We start from the raw sequence: 20,517 nt of genomic DNA on the forward strand, positions 1-20,517 counted from the left end.
GGGGTCCACTCTTTCCTGGAGGCAGGTGGACAGGGGATCAGGGCAGTGGGACAACGGAAACCATGAGCGGGGTCAGAACCTCGAGGTGTTCTCAGGGAAACATCTGCCAGAACCCTAGGCCCCTGGGCCAGAGATGTGGGCCACCACGGTGTGACATGTACAGAGGGGCCTATGGGCACAGGAGCCAGTGAGAGAAACCCACCAGCCCTCCCTCCCTCCTGGGCTCCCGCCCAATAGGCAGTGTCTGCCCTGGCCGTGTGACCTGAGGCCCCACACCCTCTAGAGGGGCCAGCCCCACCCCAGGCCACCCCTGCAGGGACGCCTCAGGCAGATGTGGACACACCTCAGTCACAATCAACTGAGATGAACACCTGCACCAAGGATGGGCCTGCAGGGATGAGGGTGAGGACACTGAGGACTGCCCCACCTCATGGCCAGCTGCTGCCAGGTCACCCTTGTGGGGCGGGGCCAGCCAGGAGTCACCTCCTTTTTGCCTTGTGGCTGTGCCCCCCTCGCACAGGGTACAAACACTGGGGCACACCGGGAAGCGGTTAAGGTGTGAGGTCCTCGTGACAATGTACTGAATGCCTTGGAGTCTCCTCAGGAAGCAGAACCCCTCTCCCCTGCCTGCCTCCAACCCACGGAACCCCCAGAACCGCAGTTCTGGCTACTAAGGCGTAGAGGAGGGGATCCTGACACCTCCCAGTGCCACCCCCCTAAAAGAAGTGGCCAGGACCTCACTCCCCTCCTGTCTAGAAGCCCTGTCCAGCCTGGGTGATCCCGCCAACAGGTCTAAGATGGCCCCAGAGGCCAGGCTGCAGGGATTTCTGCCACCAATGGGCTCAAGCCAGGGGAGACATGCTCCCAGGCCTGAGTATCTACAGTGTCCCTTGGACCAGCGCTGCACCAGGGGGTGGTAAGGGGGAAGGGGGTGACCCCCAGAGCCAGCACTGTACTGGGGGGACGGGGGAAGGGGGTGACCCCCAGGGCCAGCGCTGCACCAGGGGACACTCTGCCAGAGAGACCCAGTACATGTGACAGAAGCTGAGGCCCCAGGGCTCACGTCTGCCCCAAGGCTGTGAACTGACTCCGCAGCTCCTCCCAAGGGGGCAGCGAGAGCCTTAGGGCCACTGAACAGACAAGATGGTAGGGGGTCAGCGGCGCAAGCACGCGCACACACACGCACGCACGCGCGTGCGCACACGCAGACATACACACACCTGAAATGAGCTCTGGGCGTGACTCCAGGAGACACAGGAGCCCCCACCTTCTGCCCCAGACAACAGCCCCAGGCCACACGTGGCTGTGAGTGCCTGACATGGGCTCTTCCCAACACAAAGGTCATCCACGTGTAAGACAGTACACCAGCTTTCTGAGACACGGTAACTCCCTTTTAATTGTTTAAACCTCATTAATAGCTCACGCTTCACATATTAAAAAAATAATACCCTGGGTGTACTGAACCACAGAAAAATATTAAGATGAACTCCACCTGTTCTTTTCATATTTTCAACGTGGCTGTTAAACCACGTACTCCCCACGTAGCTCACACTGCACTGCTCCTGCACAGCCCGGCCTCAGAGCGTCAGCAGCAGGCAGAGCGTCGGCGTCTGAGGGTGAACACGCGAGCTTTCTGTCTACTTTCTCCAGGAGGCCTCCACACTGGGAAAATGAACAGAACAGAGCAGAGAGGCCTTCCAAAGGCTGGGCTCGAGTCCAGACAGGATGAACACGGCCCGCCCTCATCACAGCATCTGCTAAGAGCACAAGTCCATCTTCTCTAGAGGAAAGCAAGATCCCCCACCATTTCAAAGATCTCCATGAGCTTCAAATACGCTGATCAAAAATGGCCAGACCGACCAGGCCTTGCCGAGGCCAAATGACAGAACAGCAAGACGGGGAAAAAGGCAAACAATAGCAACAAACCCCCCCAAGGATCCGAATATTGTATCAGACAGACAGCAACAGTCCTGTGATTGCTGTAGTCAAGAACATAGGTAACTGAGAGAGAGAGAGAGAGAGAGAGAGAAAGGGGGGAGAAAGAGGAGAGAGATGGGGGGAGACAGAGACAGTGGGGGAGAGAGAGAGAGAAACCAAGAAACAGACTCTTAGCTACAGAGAACATACTGATGGTTAGGAAAGGGGAAATGCGTGGGGCTGGGGGAGACAGGTGACGGGAGGAAGGAATGCCTGAAACTAATATTACACTGAATGTGAACTGGAATTAGGATAAAATTTAAAAACATAGAAAACTATTCAAAAAATTTGAAACATAATAAATTCTTAAAAATGTCTTTTTCTTATGCAAGAAGTCAAATAGATAACCGAGATTCACCAAAATCTGTGTGCTAAGAACCAAATGGAAACTGGAACTAAGAAAGGAAACAGGGAACTTGAGACGGGGGCTCAGCAGCAAGTAAGACACGGCTGGAGACGGGATCGGCAAAGTGGAAGGCAAGCCCACAGGAAACACGCAGACTGGGACACAGATGCACAAACGCTGGAAACACGAGGAAGAGGAAATGCAGCTCATAGGACACGGTGAGAAGGTCCAACCTGTGCATAAATGGGATTCTGGAAGAACAAGGCATAAAGATGGGAATAAGGCAACATGCATAAAATAGTAACAGTCCAAAGTTTTCCAAAACTGAAGCAAGACACTCAGACATAGATTCAAGAGGCGCTTGTATCAACCACGAGCAGGTGAAGCACAGGAAACAAACCACACTGGGTACGTTATGGCATGGAGTCCTTCACACCCCACAGGGCCTGCCCACCCCAGACTCCTAGTCAGAGCCCCACAGCCCCACAACCACCCTCCCCGCACTGCCCCTGCCTGCCAGGGCACAGAGCACTGAGGGAAGGGCCAGCCTCACGTATCAGTGTCCTTGAGCATGTCCTCTGTCCATCTGGACACAGGCTGGCTCCTCCCTCCTGTGTGTGGGCATCAGGACTCCCCGGGACGGGGCCAGGGCCAGGACTCAGGCTACGTGTGACCTGTACAAATGGATTGTCAGCTTTCTTGCTGAGGCTGTGCCACGTGCTCGGCCCCCAGGTCTGGGGTAGCACTCATCACAGGGAGTCTGCCCGCCAGATGTGCCGGGCATCCCCGATCCAGAAGGAGCCTGGGGGAGGTGTCCCACATGGGGCAGCAGGCACTGGGAGCCCCAGGGTGCACCCACAGCCACCTGACCAAGGCAGCGCCACACAGGGCCACACAGCCTAACATGGCTTCGCCCCCAGCAGGCCTCTGTCCCAGCTGGTCCCCCCCAGCATGCCCCAGTCCCTACAGACCCCCGCCCTCCAAGTGGGCCATGCGGGCGCACAGGTGCCCAGGCAAGGCACATGCAGGGCGAGCGGGCAGTGACAGCACAGGCACTCTTCCCGCACGGAAACCTGTTTCCTCCACAGCCTTCAGGAGGACGCAAAGACCGCATTACACAGACGACACGTGCCAGAAGGCAGGCTGTGCCCCCGCAGGGAAGCCGTCCAAGCCTCGTGGCCTGGGTGCCCGCCGAGCCTCCACCGCACGGCTATTTATAGCAGAGCCTGCCCACGGCGGCCGTGGAGGGACAGGGAGAGCAGGGGCAGGCCGAGGGGCCGACCAAATGGTGAAGGAGAAGGGCTGCCTTCAGGAGGCAGGCATGGGGGCACCACTTCCTCTCCGCCCAGTCCTCTGCAGTTGGCTCAACTTCACCCACCATGAGCAGAGCGGCCCTCAGCCTGCCCCTGTCCCCTCCCCAGGGTGGGGACCACCATGCCCCCTCCCCTGTCTGTTCCCTAAACAGCTTCCAGGAGCAGAAGTCCTCATTCTGTAAAACCCACAGACCTGAATGCCTCCCCCTGTTGCTCTGGCTTGGGGGCGGCGGGGGGGGGGGGGTGCTGTAGGTGCAGACATGGCGGGAGACAGCCTCGTGGGGGGCACCCGAGGCCCCTGCCCCCCAAGCCTGTACTTGGGAGCTCACGCGAGATGGAGACTTTGGGAAGATTAACGAACAAGACACAACCAGTAACACTGAGAGGGGAGGCTGGACGGCAGTTCTCTTTCTGGCCTGTTTGGGATTTCCATGATGACAAGGCAGAAATCGCTCTACTGGGCCTCAGCCCCTGATCTAGATGCCCCAGGCCTGACCCCACGGGGGCAGCCTGGCCTGGCCCCACAGCCCCCTGCAAGCTGCAGATGAGGAGAGGGAGGGTCAGGGAGTGGCTCCAGGGACCCCAAGGCACTGCACACCCAGCTACCCCACCACATGTGCCCCAGGGAAGCCCGGGAGAGGGCATCTCCAGAGTCTGAGGGGCTGGGGCCGCACACCCCACTAGGCTTGCTCCTCAGGCACTCCCCTCCATGAGGACAGCAGGTGCATTGCAGGCCATCCCCAGCAGTCCTCACAGTCACACAGGTGCACCCGCCCCTCCCCAGGCACCCGCACCCAAGCAAGGGCCCCTGGAAATCCACAGCCCAGCCACAACGCCCACATGTGTGGGGGTCATACCCAAGAGTCTCCTCGGTGCCCCCCGGAGATACCTCAGCAGCAGGTGCCAAATACTGAAGCCACCTGTGCTCATGGCCACCAGGATCAGGAGAGTGAGGGGCGCCCCGACCCCCGAGCCCAACATGACACCATCCATGCGGGCCCTGTAGGGGCAGGAAGATGTCCTGGAAGGGGACACCCAAGACCACCCTAAACTCTGCTCTTATGGCCACCGGCTAAGCCATGAGGCTGAGGGGCTTCTGAGTGGCCTCTACCACGGCCACCCCATCCCCCCATCACCCAGAGTCACTGCCCTGAGCCCCAAACAGCCCGTGGACCCCCTACAGGCGGCTCCCAGGAGCCAGCATCTTCCACCCTGTCTACAGGGAAGAGCCAGCATCTACACAACCACGCGAAGCCCTCAGACCTCCCCGAACGCTGCCCCAGCTCTCTCTGTGCGGCGCTCACTCAAAGAGTAAAAGTCAACACCAAAGATAAAATAAAATCTCTCCGCAGTGCCAAAAATACCTCCCCTCGGGATGAGGGAGCAGGCGCCAGCTTCCACAGCAGTAACTGTTGCTATGGATACAGGGCTCCAGCAGGCAGGGGGGTGGGAACAGAGATGAGGGAGGGAGGGGGCAGGGATGGGGCAGGGATGGCAGGGGATGAGGAGGGTTCAGGGAGGGGATGGGGCAGGGATGGGGAGGAGGTAGAGATGGGGGCAGGGATGGGGGAGGGATGGAGGGGGATAGAGCTGGAGGAGGGACAGGGAGGGATGGGGGAGGGGCAGAACTGGGGGAGGGGACAGGGATGGAGGAGGGATGGGGAGGGGATAAAGATGAGGACAGGGATGGAGGCCGACTTGGGGGAAGAGGCAGAGCGGGGGGAGGGGGACAGAGATGGAGGAGGGCAGAGCCAGGGGAGGGGAGGGTAGTCCATGCTGTGGAGGCCATACCAGCCAAGCGTCCCCCTGCACACCCAGCCCTGGGAAGCTGGGCTGTGAGCCAGACCTGGGGGGGGGGGGGGGACTGAAGGGCAGCGTGTGCACCAGAAAGCAGGGCATAAAGTGGACCTCCTAGGGAGGGGGGGCCCCAGATGGCCCTGACTCCTAGCCTGGCACTGACCCCCTGACCTGGACTGTGCCCCCGCAGGGGAGCAGCACCACCAGTGGAGCCCTGAGGAAACCCCATTCCCAGACTCCCTGCCTAGGGACCCCGGGCCCTGGGGCCCCACCTGGCACATGAGGTCTACTTTCCCTGTGGCCCCAGGACGTGTATGGCTCTGCGATGGGCCTGTGCACCAGCCCCTCTAAGTGCCGGGCCCAGGGGCAGGAGCCTGAGCTCCCCAGGACCCCCAGAGCCCCTCCAGGAGTCCCCGGGCCATGGGCTGGCCCTGCCCCACTGCCTGAGGTTCTGCCCCATGGTGCTGGCCCTGTCCCCAGGAGGGGTGAGCAGGACGCTGCCCGCAGGGATGGGTTCCCAGGGAGGGGCTCCACCAACCCACTACCCTCACTGCTCCTGGCTCCTCACCTCTAGCTCTTGGCCCTTGTCCTTGAAGAGGACTTCCATACCACTCCCCAGTGTCCCCGCACACCCACTGACCAGGCCAGGCAGTCAGGGCGCCTGGGCTGCTCCAGAGCAGTACCCAATCACCCCCTGACACGAAGCCCCACGGGCCCCAGCACCACTCATAAGGAGCCCTGCCCATGGCCCTCTGTGGTCCTCCGGGTGGCCCCTCGGGCCCTGGGCTGCACGCAGTCCACAAGGAGGCAGGATGACTTCCTGTCGCTGCCCAGCAAATGCCGTGCTGCGGCCCACACCGCAAACCCTCTCTCTTTGAGCTCTAGGAGCCAGAGGCAGGAAGGAGGCCTCCAGGCCAAGTCAAAGAGGTTTACACAGGGCCACCCCAACCCGGGGGGCTCCTCAGAGATTCTCTCCCCTGTCCACATTCTAGAAGCCACTACGTCCTTCTGTGGTCAGCACCCAAGGGATGACACCGGGTACCCCCAGCAGGGCTCTTCACGCAAGTACACCTGCAGAGTCCCTCCCGTAAGGGGGCAAAGCTACAGGCTGGGGCGTGTAGCCCCCACCCAGCCTCCCACATACCCTTGGGCCTGGAAAGGGCAGCTGCCCCTGCAGACTCCCTGCCAACCATCCCCAGGCCACGCCTGCTTGCCTGGGCAGTGAAGGTGTCTCTAGCACCACGGCCTCCGTAAGTAGAGGCCAGCCTCCCTGGGGTGCAGCCAGGGCTCAACCAGAGAAGGTGAGCAGGTCTGCACAGGGCTTCGGTGCACTGGCAGGAAACTGCCACCCTGCTTATTACAACCACTAATAATTATACCCTCGTGACTCAACCTCCACCAGCTACCCTTATCCTGGCCTCGCCCATAGGATTCTCCTTCCCCAGAGAGAACGCAGCAGAACCCTTTGCCAGAGGCCATAGGCAGTAAGGCTGCCCGGGATGCCCCAGGTACTGCCCTGCCCAAGGGCAAAGGCTCCGCCCAAGGGCAGGGCTGTGGCTCTGCCACCAGGACCCAAGCACCTGCTCCCGGTAGGCAGGGCTGCTGCAAAGGGCTCGGGCTTCCCACGGAAGCACTCCGGGGCAGGCAGGCCTGTCCCCAGGCGTGCCAGCCCAAGACAGCACGTGTGCATGCCCAGCCAGCCAGCAGAGAAGACGGGATCAGGAACTGCTGCTGCCACACGCAGACCACAGGGGCAAGCGTGTAACACGTCTGCAGCACCAACAGGGCCCTACAGTGCCGGCTGGGCGCGCACCCCTCTGCTGGGCCGTGGGGTGTCCCCGCCAAGCCCTCGTCCCCTGGCTTCTCTGAACCTCTCCCCAGAGCCTGTGACCAAGAATGGGTCCCTCTTCTCGCATCTGAAGGGCAAGACCCCACAGTGACCTCTGGCCAGGCGGGCAGCCTCCGGAGAGGCCCAGCCGGTTCCAGGTGGAGAGCTAGCAAGGCCGCCCTCTCCCCCTCACCAGGCCACAGGGGCCTGCTCAGCCCAGAAGCACAAAGGGCCTGCCTCAAAGCGCGAATTCGTGAGCCATCCAGGAAGCAGCCCGCGGGGCCGGAACGTTCCAGGATCACCGTCTCATCCCTCGGAACAGAGCAGCCCTTTGTTTGCTATCTCAGCCATCATCAAATATTTACAGGGGCTCAGGCAGGCTGGGAGCCAATTGCCGCACTTCCCTGGACACGCAGAGGCGCAGGTGAGCAGGTGGGTTTGAGGTGGGGCCTCCTGCAGCGGGGACACAGCGTGCCCTCTGGGGGGCCACAGCCCAGGGCTGGCCAGGTGGGGCAGCTGGGGGAAGTGGAGGGCAGTGGTGTGAGCACATCCACCCAGCTGGCGAGAAGGTGCCCCGGGGCTGCACCCACGCCCTGACACCCTGTGGGTGGGGCAGGCAGTCGGCTGACACCCAGAGGCCAGGAACCCAATCCACAGCCAGGGCCGGGGATGCCTTGTCCCACCCCTTGCAGCCTCCCTGGGGTCTCCGCTGCACCCTCGCCACACCCTCCCAGCTCCGCGCACTTGGGGAAGCACTCCTGAGATCAGACAAGCCATCACCCTGAGAGACAATTGTCCTCCTGTTTCCCTCCCCTCCTGCCCTGGCCACCCCGGGCACCCACACAGTCTGGCCCCCATGCCTGGGCCCCGAGCCCCCACCCAGAACCCTCAAAAGTCCAGCTCAGGGGGCGCTGAGAAGAAAAACAGCTGGGCCTCAGTCCGGGAGCCAGCCGGCTCCACCTGGGCCCCTCCGCACAGAGACCTCGGCATCGCTGCCCACCAGGAGCAGGGGCCATTGCCTGCGGAGGATGGGGGTGTCCTCCTCCAAGGGCCCCTCCACCCCAGGCTGCTGAGAAGCGGTGACCCCGTGGACCCCATGCAGAGTGACGACAGAGTTCTCCCTGAACCCAAGCTTACGGCCCCTCTGCCCCCTAGGAGACGGCCCTCCTACTGCTGTGTGACAGCTGTCCAGGCAGGTGCCAGTGGCCCTGTGCTGGCCACCCAGCCAGGAATTCCCCAGCACACAGACACAACCTGGTGGCTTCCTTCTGGGGCCCCAACAACAGCCGCACTGAGGACACAGGACGACCCCCCCCATCGTGCACCTGGTCCCTGCTGGAGGCCAGCACCTGCTGTGGGCAGGGCTGGGGTTGGGGTGCGGGGCGTGAGCCCACCCCCACAAAGGCCCCGGGGACTGGGGAGGCAGGCGGGCCGCGGGCTGTGAGTCACTGTCACACGTGTGAGCTCCGACACCACAATCATGACTTTGCAAAAATACCAAAGCACAGAAAACAGCGGAAAGAAGGGCAGGGGCCCAGGTGAGGGCTGCCGTGTCAGGAAAGAGGTTTGGGGCAGTATCAGCGTCCCTCCCATCAGCACCTTCCCAGAAGGGTCCCTAGGGAACCCCACCCTGCAGCGCCCCCACGTCCTCACAACCCCCCGCCCCCGCCCAGGGGCCCAATGCCAGCCCTGGAGGAGAGGAGTGAACAGAGCCAGCAGGGGCTCTGGGCATGGACGATTCAGCCCAAATGGAGTATTGGGGGGTGGTCCCCTGGGGCACCCTGACCCCGAAGCCCCAGAGCCCCCGCGCCTGCAGCCCAGCGTCCTGCTTCGGGTCCTGCTCCACTGCTGACCCCCTGGCATGATCCTTCCCAAGGTCTGGATGGTTCTAGTCACAGTGTCCCCAGACCCCAAGGCCCCAGGTCAGAGATAGTGGGGCAGCAGAGCAGCCCCTCCCTCACAGAGTCCCTTCCTCGTCACCTGATCTGGACCTGCCTTGGCCAGAGACCTGCAACCACGCCCCCAGGGGCACCTTGCGAGGACATAGTCTCTGTGGGACATGGCAGTGGACAAAGACTCAGACAGTGACAGGACACAGCGGAGGGATTGTTCTAGACAAAAACCGACATGACGACCAGACATAGCTCACAACTGGGGCCTGGATCCTGGACCCAAACCTGATTAGCTCCACTGGGAGGCACAGCCTGTGGCAGAGCGTGGCCACCAAGTCAGACATGAGCGAGACACACAGGTGCTTTCACGGGCACCCAAGGGGGCAAGTGCACAGAGCCACAGGGACCAGGCACATGGCAGGACACAGACCCTGGCCATCCAACTTCCCTACGTTTTTCTAAATAAAATGTGGGGAAATGGAGACAGCATCGCTGGTGCGGGAGGAAGCCTGACGAGGGGTAAGGTGCCCGGGGTGGGGGCGGGGGAGACATGAGGTATCTGGACAGACCTGGGCGGGCACCCTCCCACAGCCTGACCCCCTCCCGCCAACAAAAGCCCCCGCCCTCCACCCAAGGCTGAGACCCCTCTCCTGTAAAAGCAAGAAACCCAAAATTTCTCATGGTGGTTCTGCAGATCCAACTAGTGCGCTCTCTGGGAGCCTGAGAAGGGCCTCCCCACCCCTTGGGGCTGCAGCCAGCTGATGGCCGTGCCCAGACCTCCCCATGGACAAGGCCCCAGGCCAGGGCAGGACGCGGGGCCCCAAGCCAAGCCTCGCTACGCACCCCTCCACCCCAGTGGCTCCTCTGCCCCAGGGCTCATACTGCGGCATCTTTATTTCAGGGATCACTGTGGGGAGGCCTTCCTCCTGAACATGTTGGAAGACTCACCACCTCAGGGAGGCGGGCGTGAGAGGGAACACCTGTCCAGGCCCTCCCGGCACCAACACCCCTGGATAGACCTGCAGGGAGCCCCTAACCCAGAACTGCCGCCTTGTGCCCAGGAAGACTCAGTCCAGCACCAGCTTCTCCCCACACAGCCAGCCCAGTGGAGAACTTTCTAGAACAGCACACAGCGACAAACCCTGAACCACAGCCTCCACATAAAAACCAACGACATGAGAAGACCCTTTAGACACAGAAAGATTTTAATACCTGTCACAGCCCCCTGGGGTACCTGGATGGCACAGTCGGATGAGCACCCGACTCCTGATTTCAGGTCAGGTGGTGATCTCAGGGTCCTGGGATCCAGCCCCGTGTGGCCCCCTGCGCAGGGCAGAGTCCACTGAGGTTTCCCTCTCTCCCTCAGCCCCTCCCACCACATGCAAACATGCCCTCTTTCTAAAAATAAAATAAATCCTAAAAAACTGAATGAATGAATGAATGAATGAATGTGTGGGTGGGTGGGTGAATCAATCCCGGGACGCCCTGTGATAGCGGCCACAGGTGCAGAACACCCACAGTGTAGGGACAAGAACCCGAAGTTCAGGCCACATCAGAACATAAAGGGGACTGGAATCAGGCATTATCTAGGTGGCTGTGACGGTGGCTTTTCTGACCGTGTTTGCAGAGGTACTAGGTCCCTGCAAGGATTTAGCAGGAATGACAGAATTCGCCCCCCAGAGCCTCCCTTTGTCAACATGCACATCAGGGACATTGACAGCTGCCGGCTGGCCTACAGGTGAGCTCCTACAGGTGAGCTCCTCACCGAGGCATCCGGCTTCATTACCTGGAAACGCCCTGAGCGCGCCCCCCCCCCCCCCCCCCCCCCCCCCCCCCCGTCACCAGGTCCCCGCCTTGGCCCGTGGCAATCCTGACCTGTTCACAGCTGTATAGCTGAGCCTTTTCCAGAACTCATGTCATTGGAACCTTCTCCACCCACATTCTTCTTAATAACGTCCAGTTAGGGCTCATCTCTGTCTTCCCACAGCTGGCAGCGCATCTCCTTCGCTGCCAAGTCACCCTCCCTGGACTCATGGACCCCGGCCGATATGTCCAGCACCCATGGAAGGATGTTCCCGATGCTTCCAAGTGTCGACAATTACGAATAAAGCTGGGTAAACACCAGAGTGCGGGATTTTGTGTGCAGTTAAGTTTTTTAGCTGGTTGAGGTCAACACCTAGGGTTTGCCTGCTGATCAAATGGCAAGAGCGTGTTTAGCTTCTTTGGTTGTGGTTTTTTTTTTTTTTTTTATGATTTTATTTAGTTGGGAGAGCGAGAGAGAGAGTGGGGTTGGGGCAGAAGGAGAAGCAGGCCCTCTCCCCCAGCAAGGAGCCTGATATGGGGCTCGATCCCAGGACCCTGGGGTCACAACCTGAGCCAAAGCCAGAGGCTTCACTGACGGAGCCCCCCAGGCACCCCTGGCATGTTTTGTGAGAAGCTGCCGAGCCATCTTCAGCAGCGAGGGTGGCGACCTGTGTCCCCTGTAGCCTGCTGGGGTGCCCCAGGTGCTGTTGGTGTCCTGGACATCCGCTGGGCCAGCAGGCAAGCGATGGGATCCTGTTTTAATCTGCATTTCCCTGCTGACACGTGATGTGGAGCATCTTTTCACGTGTTTGTTTGCTGTCTGCTTGTCTCCTCCAGTGAGGTGTCTGTTGAATAAGGTCTTTGGCCCGTTTTTTAATCAGGTTGTTTGTTCTCTAACTGCTGAGTTTTAGGAATTCCTTTATGTTATGTGACAGCAAAAGTTTGTGTTTTGTTTTCCCATAGATTGTGCCCTTGGTTTGTACCTAAAATGTCACTGCCAAGAGCATCACCCTGATACCAAAACCAAACAAAGACCGCACAAAAAAAAGAGAACTACAGGCCAACATCCTTGATAAACACAGATGCATAAATCCTCAACAAAACAGTAGCAAATTGAATCCAACACCACATTAAAAAATCATTCACCACAATCAAGCGGGATTTATTCCTGGGCTGCAGGGATTCAACATGCACAAATCAATCTGCGTGATAGATCCCATCAACAAGAACAATGTGATCGTTTCAATAGATGCAGAAAACACATTTGAGAAACTACAACATCCATTCTGGAAAAAAGCTCTCAACAGTTTATACATACGTGTAGCTATACACGTATATATGAAAAACCCAAGCTAACATACTCAATGGGTAAAAACTGAGCGTTCTTCCCTGAAAGTCACAAACATGACAGGGATGCCCACTCTCACTGCGGTTGATCATCACAGCACTGAAGTCCTAGCCTCAGCAATCAGACAAGAAGAAATAAAAGGCATCCATATTGGTAAGGAAGAAGCTTACCTTTTTGTAAGGTGACATTTGTAGATGACATGATACTCTATAGAGAATTGCTAAAGACTCCACCAAAAAATGACTAGAACTGATGAATGAAACCAGTAAAGTCCCAAGATACAAAATCAATGTACAGAAACCTGTTGCATTTCTATACAGGAATAACAAAGTAGTGGAAAGACAAATTAAGAAAATAATGCCATTTACAATTGCCATGAAAACAATAAAATGCCAAGGAAAAAAAACAAGGAAGGCAAAAACCTATACTCTGAAAACTATAAAGCACTGATGAAGGAAATCGAAGAGGATACAAGGAAATGGAAAAACATTCCATGTTCATGGATGGGGAGAACCAATATTGTTAAAATGTCTACACCACCCAAAGCAATCTGGAATAAACGATCCTAAAATTGGTATGGAACCACCAAAGACCCCCAATAGCCAAAGCAACCTCGAAAAAGCAAAGCAAAGCTGAGGGCATCACAGTTCCTGACTCCCAGTTATATTACAGAGCTGTGGTGATCAAGACAGTATGGTATTGACCCAAAAACAGACACACAGATCAGTAGGACAGAATAAAGAACCCAGAAATGAACACACAATTATAGAGTCAATTAATTTTAAACAAAGCAAGAAAAAACATCCAATGTTTAAAAAAAAAAAAGTCTCTTCCACAAACGGTGCTGGGCAAATTGGACAACTGCACGCAGAAGAATGAAACTAGAGCACTTTCTCACACTGTGCAAAAAATAACATCAAAATAGATGAAAGACCTAAATTTGAGACAGGAAACCATCAAAATCCTAGAGGAAAACACAAGCAGGAACCTCTGTAACCTTGGCCACAGCAACTTCTTACTAGATACATTGCCAGAGACAAGAGAAATAAAAGCAAAAATGAACTATTGGGACTTCATCAAGATAAAGAGCTTCTGCACAGTAAAGGGAACAGTCAACAAAACTAAAATACAACCTACAGAATGCGAGAAGATATTTGCACATGACACATCAGACAACAGGGCTAATATCCAAGATCCATAAAGAACTTATCAAGCTCCACACCCAAGAAACAAACAATCCAGTCATGAAATGGGCAGGAGACATGAACAGATGTTTCTCCAAAGAAGACCTCCACATGGCCAACAACCACATGAGAAAATGCTCTGCATCACTTGGCATCATGGAAATACAAACCAAAACCACAAGGAGATCCTGCCTCACACCAGTGAGAATGGCAAAAATTACCAAGACACGAAACAAATGTTGGAGAGGATGTGGAAAAAGGAGAACCTTCTTACACTGCTGGTGGGAATGCAAACCAGTGCAGCCACTCTGGAAAACTGTGTGGAGGTTCATCAAGGAGTTAAAAATAGAGCTACCCTGTGACCCAGAAATTGCACTACTGGATATGTACCCCAAAGATACAGATGCAGTAAAACGCCGGACACCTGCCCCACAGTGTACATAGCAGTAATGTCTACAATAGCCAAACTGTAGAAGGGCCTCGATGTCCTTTGACAGATGAAAAGATAAAGAAGATGTGGTATATATATATACAACGGAATATTACTCAGCCATCAAAAGGATTAATACCTAACATTTACATTGACGTGGATGGAACTGGAGGGTATTATGCTGAGTGAAGTCAGAGAAAGACAAATATCATATGATCTCACTTATATGAGGAATTTAAAAAACAAAACAAAGAGAGAAACCAAGAAACAGACTCTTAGCTACAGAGAACACACTGCTGGTACCAGAGGGGAGGTGGGGGGGATGGGGAGACAGGTGACAGGAGGAAGGAGTGAGAAGAGTAAGGTCTGCATGTGGGTTCACTTCTTTGCGCGTGGACGTCCAGTTGTTCCAATACCCTGTGTTGAAGAGACGGCCTCCACTCCACCGATTTCCCTTTGCTCCTTTGTCGCAGGGCGGTTAACTCCATCACGTGGGTCTGTTCTGTCTCGTTGAACCATTTGTCTGCTCTTTCGCCCATTCCACACTGTCTTCATCTTCTTTCTTTCATCCTTTTCCAAAAAACTTAACGTGTATTTAAAGAAAGCTGACACCAATGAGAGGCAATGATCGAGCAGTCCGGAAAATCTTAGAATTCAGCCCGCCGGGGAACAGAACCAGGTCTGAAAACTATTTGAAGTGAGAAAACCTGCAGCCAACTGTCAGCTTCTCCTCCTGAACCATCCCCACCTGGGGCCTCTCCACCCCCAACATGGGCCCTAATCTGCGTGTGGCCACAGGCAGATCCTCGGCAGCTCCTCAGAAACTCCAGCTACCGGGGTCACACCCTCCCTTACCCAGCAGGGAGCACAGGCCCCAGCCCACCTGCACCTGGGGGGCCTACCCCACGGGGACCAACTACGCCTGCAGGCAGGCCTCCGTGCTCTTCCAGGGTCAGCCAGCTCTCACTCCAGTCTCTGCTTTCACAATCATGTGCAGGATGTGCTTCACCCTGCTCAGGGCTCGATGCCAGACATTTCCCGACAGTCCCGACCACCCCAGGACAGTCAGCCTGCACTCTTCCCACATCACAAGCAGGTAAACCAAGGCCCACAGCAGGTGCCTTCCCCAGGCCTCCCCACGGGGACACTGTGGGCCTGGGATGCCCAGCCCACCTGCCAGGCTCCTACATACCCCTCAGCACCTTAGGCCAGTTGCCACCCCACTCGGCTACATGTGGGGCAAAGGAGACCCAGGCACACAGCCTGAAACTCCGCTGACCGGGTCAAGTTCTATTCCCTCAAAGAGGTTGACCTGAAGCTCCATGTTGTCACCTTGGACATCATCCAGCCTCAGCCTACAGCTGGGCTCAAGCTACAGGCCCCCAGTGAGGCCTACAGCCACGCTCAGGGCCAGCCTGCCAGCCCAGGACCACAGGATGGCCTCCCCCGACATGTGTCCGTCCCGCCTCCCACAAGCTTCTAGAAAACACCCCTCCTCCGTAAGGGCCTTGCTCTCCCACTGTGGGGTGGTCTGTCCTGCTCCCCCAGGCTGGAACCAGGGCATGCACTCAACAAATGCCAGCTGGGCCAATGAGCCACAGCTGCCTGTGCCGCTGACAGGGGACCTGGCATCTGGAACCTCCTGGGGCAGCTCCCGACCACCTGTGTTCCGGCTAACAGCCCACCTGCAAAGCCTGTGCACCTGCCTAAGCCACGACCCAGAAATGACACTGGCAGGTGGGGGGTGAGGATGCCCACTAGCCCCCCACACTGAGTCTGGGGCCCGTGTGACTTGGCCATCATCAGGCCTGAATCTGGCTCAGCCCACCTCCGAAGATGCCCTGAAAGGCACCTGCTGAGCCGCGGGAACATGCCACAAGCATCCAGGGCGCCCACAACAGTGATCACAGCTTGGGGTGCTCATCTATCACTGCTGACCACGCTGCCCCCCAACATGGCACCCCAGAGCTGCAAAGGCAGGGGGGACAGAGAGCCCGTCAACAGAGGTCTCCCGGCAACCAAACCAGAACCAAAACCACAAAGGGATGGGAAACCACAGCATGGGAAACGGGGAACGTGGCTCAAGGCAACAAGCTCTATGCTGGCCTGCTGACTTCAAACCCCAGTTGTCGACAGAACTGCACAATCACAACATGTGCAAATAAAGACACGCAAGATGCCCAGCAGCCAGCGTCCACCTGGGCCCCAAGGGCCACACATCATGCTCCAGCAAGCACAGCGGCCTCCTCATGTAGCCCCCACTCACAGGTCTGACCACGCATGGCCACTGTGAGAGCACACAAGGCCACCGAGGGGGCCTCTCAACCTGGGTACGAAGCCACCCAGCACAGCAGGTGTCCCTGGTCTGCGGAAGACACAGGTGGGGCACACGCGGCCATGGAGGCTCTGCTGGGCTGGACTGGAGGGAGGCTGACCCACGATGCTCTGAGGGCAGCAAGGGGACGGGCACACCCAGCACACCCACACGCAATGAGCCTCCCCGGGTGCAGGCAGGTGAGCGGCACATAGACACAAGGGGGATGCCAGAGGTCCCCTGTCAGCAGGCCCTGTGGTCTCCAGGCCTGGCCTGCCTCTCGGAAGCCCAATCACCCCTGGGCAAGGCAGAGCAGAGGACAACATCACGACAGCACCCACGAGGTCTGGGAACCCGTGCCTGTCTGCTGTGCTCAGCCCCCCACAGCTTATCTGTAGATTCACTCTGCCCTACGAGGGCCCCACAGGTACTCCCAGCAGAGGGTCCAGGATCAACACCCCCATGAGGCAGCACAACCCCCACATGGCACACAGGCCCCAACTCCAGCACAGGAAGCACGGTCCCAGGAGGGACCCCCCACCACCCCAGAGCAGTGCTCAGCCCTGTAAAAGCAGCTCCCAAAGCCTCCTGAAGACGGACCACAGCTTCCCCGAAGGCAGGGCCACAGATAGGGGATACTGAAAACCAGGCTCTCTCCAAGATCCTGAAGAAGACACAAGTGACAAACAACCTTGGGGAGGCCAGTAGCCCACCTGACACAGCTTCCAGGTGCCAGCAGCACCTGGGCTGGCCGCGCTCTCTGCCCTCAGGGACCCCCACTGGCTCAGATCTGCTCCAGATCTGTCGGTGCTCCAGATCTGCCCCTACACAGGGACTGGGTCTACACAGGCCCAGAGCTAGCCAGGGACAGCACTGGGGACATGGGACATGTGCAGGGGCAGCCCCTTGGGGTGTGTGCATGTACTTCTGCTACTGTTCTCATAACATGTCTGGTACCAGATTAAAAGTTCATTCAAAAGAATAAAGGCAGGGAGGTAATACTTTAAAATGGCTTCCCTCTAACGGCCAACGTGAGCTCGGGCTATCCTGAGGACTGAGGAGGGACCATGCCTGGTCGCAGAGCCCTTCCCACACTGATTCACAGAGGTTGTCCTCGGAGCCAACCCCACCCCCAGGTCTGGACACTGCCTTTCCCGCTCTGGCGAGGCGCTGTCCTCTGTTCTGGCGGAGGCCACCAGGTGCACCTGCCCCCCCCCCCCCCAGCGTCCTAAGGGCAGGAGAAGGAAACACTCTGGAGAGTCAGTTTTGGGGCATTCCAAAGCCGCCAGCCAAGGTATCTCCAGGGGGCCGAGGAAGGGGAGGCTACGGAGCTCCCCATGCTAAAGGCACAGCTCCTTGTCACCCACCCTCCACCGGGACACTGACCACAGCAATCCTGGGGGCTGGGAGCTGATGAGCACCTCCACGCGGGGCACTAGGAAACCCCTCCCCGGGCACAAACCCAACGTGCCACCTGCTGCCCTGCCTGGCCGCATGGTGGTCCCAGAGCCCTCCTCGCACCCTTGCCTCCTCCACAGAGGGTGGCCTGCCAGGCTAGAAGCTTCCTCTCTTGCCTGTGTCCTCAAGGGTGACCTTCGGGGGTCCCCAACAACACGCGTGGTATATAACAGCCTCCTGGTTGGCGAGGAGGCCACTGGACACAGCTCTTGGCTGCTGCCCCACTGCTCCAGACCCCATCTCCCATAGGGCCCCCTGGGACCGGCCCAGCAGAGGCAGCTGACCCCAGATGCTGCCCAAGGAACTGGAGGAAACACTAGCTGCCCCGTCGTTGGGGGAATTACAAGGACGGCGTCCCGCCGATAGGACTCCCAGCACCTCCTGTTCAGGACACTCGGGAAGCCCTCTCCAGCCTTCCCACCACCATCCAGAGTCCAGGCATAAAAGACCCCTGGACAGCAGCCAGGCTCCAGGCCTGTGTTCTGCTCAGGGAGCCGGAGGCAGAGCCGAGCCGCCTGCCTTGCCTTACAGGGAACGGAAACGAAGAACCCTTCCAAGGGTCATGTGTGCCTGCAATGCCTCATCACGGCTGAGGCCTACCTCAGAGCCCGCCTGCTGCCACCCCCAGTCCTGCCCGCCACCCTGCACTGGCCTTCCTTCCAAGGCAAAGCACCAGTGGGGGCCTGCGGTGCCAGGCAGGGTCACCTGGTGGGAGGGAGGGGGTGGGGAGAGAAGGCACAGGGCCCGCTCTGAAACCTGGGGTCCCCGGCTCCTCTGCGGTCCTCCCTTTCTCCTGCGGCAGCGAAGCCCTGCTGCTAAGGGAGGGAGCAGGCTCAAGCCACGCCATCATCCTTGGCACACCAGGGCCCCAAGACCACAAACCACCAAAGCCACCTCTCAGCCACGAGGAAGCAGGACTCGGTCCCTCCTGGCGGGCTCCACTGGATGCCACCAGCCCTGCCGACAAAACTCCACATTCCTACTGCAAAGCCAAGGGACTGCAGGAAAGGGTGGCCTCCGCAGTTCTTTGTCTCTGGAGAGGGGCCAAGGTTGACACCCACCAAGTGAATGGGGCTCACACACACACAGGCCATGCTGCAGGGGCCCAAAGGACAGACCAACCGAACCCAGTTTCTGAGCCAAAGAGGCAGGCAGCCTGCAGTGTGGCGAGCTGCCCTGCATCAGGCCTGGAAGGCTCCGCTAACTTCACAGGGTGCCGGGTAGGCTTACACCGGGCCCCCAGCTCTCCTTGCTCAGGAGAGCCCCACGCCTGGCAGCTGACCCCCTCACCCCCCCCCCCCAGTGAGGGAGGGCCCGTAAACACCGCTCTGCTGGGCACTGTCCTGGCTTCCAAGGCTGGCCCAGGCAGCTCAGGTTACCATTTATATAATCTTCCGGGGCTAGGGCTGACACAGCCAACGTGAGGGCAAGGTTATGAAAAATCCATGTCCAGAGCCTTTGCATCAAAAAGAAAAGAAAGAAAAAAAAAAAAAAAAAGAAAAAAAGGGGGGGGAGCCCCAACCCTCCCTGCATTTTGTACGACTTGGCCTTACGACCTCTGACACGTCCATTTCTCGGGCCCCTGGGCTCTGGGAGCGCGGGGAGGCCGCGGAGGCACTTCCAGGCCCTGGGCAACCCCACCTCGCACAGACCCGGGTCGGCGCAGCCCCGCCACCGTCCCCGCCGGGGCACCTCCACCTCGCCGGGCTCCAGAAGGCGCTGGCTTCCCGCAGCCGCGCTCTGCTGCGCACAGACACCTGGCCGCAGACCACCCGGCCGAGCCCGAGCCCCACCGGCCGGCGCGGACGCACCCCGGGCCACCGCACAGGCCGCCCGCACCCTCACCTGCAGCTCGCACCAGGCCACCTCCACCCAGGTCTCCGTGTCCAGCCCCTTGTAGACCGTCTTGAACGAGCCGCGGCCCAGTTCGATGTCGAACTTGAGGAAGCGGCCGTCCAGGGAGGTGGCCACGGCCTTGAGGTCATCCTCGTCATCCTCCTCCTCCTCGGGCTCTCCCCGGCGTGCGCGCCCGGGCTCGGGCCTCGCCTCGGGCGCCGCCGCGTCCTCCCGCGCCGCGGCCGCCGCCGCCGCCGCCGCCGCCTCCTGCTGCTCCCGGGGGTCGCCGGGGGGCGAGGGCGCGGGGTCCGGGCGGAGCTGCTGCGCGCCCGCGGGCTCGGGGCCGGGGTCGGGGTCGGCGTCGGCTGGGGCGCCGGGGGGCGCGGCGGCCGCGGGGGCTGCAGGGGCGGCGGGGCGGCCGCGGGCGCGCTCGGCGATGAGGCGGCGGGTCTTGCAGAGCAGGAGCACCCGGCGCTGCAGCGGCTGCGGGGGCTGCGCGCTCGGCGCCTCGGCCGCCTCCAGGCCCGGCGGCTCCTCCTGGTCCGACTCCACCACACTGCGCCGCAGGAAGCGCTGGGGCCCGGGCCGCGCCGCCCGCGCCCGCGGCACCGCCGCCGACTCCGCCATGCCCGCGGGCCCCGCGCCGCGCCCGGCCTCCGTCAGCAAGCGGGGACCGCCATCGCCGTCCATCTCTGCGGGCAAGGACACCCGGCCGCGTGAGCGCCCGCCCGCCGCACCTGCCCGGCCGCGGAGGGGACGGCGCCGCCGCGCCCGCCCGCGCGCCCCCCGCCCCGGGGAGGGGTCTGCACCGCGACCCGCCGGCCGGGGCCTCCCCGGGGGCGGGCTGTGGCGGAGGCCGGGGGACAGGCACGCGCGCCCCGCCGAGCCGGGGAGGGGGCTTCCGGGCCGTCCCTGGGGTCCCCGCGCGGAGAGAGCGAGGCCCCGGCCAGGCGGCAGCTCCGCCACAAAGGACGCGGCCCGGGGCGCAGGA

General features: G+C 59.5%; 1 protein-coding gene across 6 annotated transcripts in view; it reads right to left on the reverse strand.

The window, feature by feature from the left end:
• WNK2 (WNK lysine deficient protein kinase 2) overlaps positions 1-20,216 on the reverse strand; it is a 102,830-nt gene extending 82,614 nt beyond the window's left edge. For all 6 annotated transcript variants that reach the window (XM_055311171.1, XM_055311175.1, XM_055311174.1 and 3 more), the window contains exon 1: positions 19,536-20,216. In XM_055311171.1, coding sequence (XP_055167146.1) covers positions 19,536-20,216 — 681 coding nt within the window. The remainder of the gene's footprint in view (positions 1-19,535) is intronic.
• Between the last annotated feature and the right edge of the window lie 301 nt (positions 20,217-20,517).

Source organism: Nyctereutes procyonoides, unplaced genomic scaffold, assembly GCF_905146905.1.
Source record: "Nyctereutes procyonoides isolate TBG_1078 unplaced genomic scaffold, NYPRO_anot_genome, whole genome shotgun sequence".
NCBI lineage: Eukaryota > Metazoa > Chordata > Mammalia > Carnivora > Canidae > Nyctereutes > Nyctereutes procyonoides.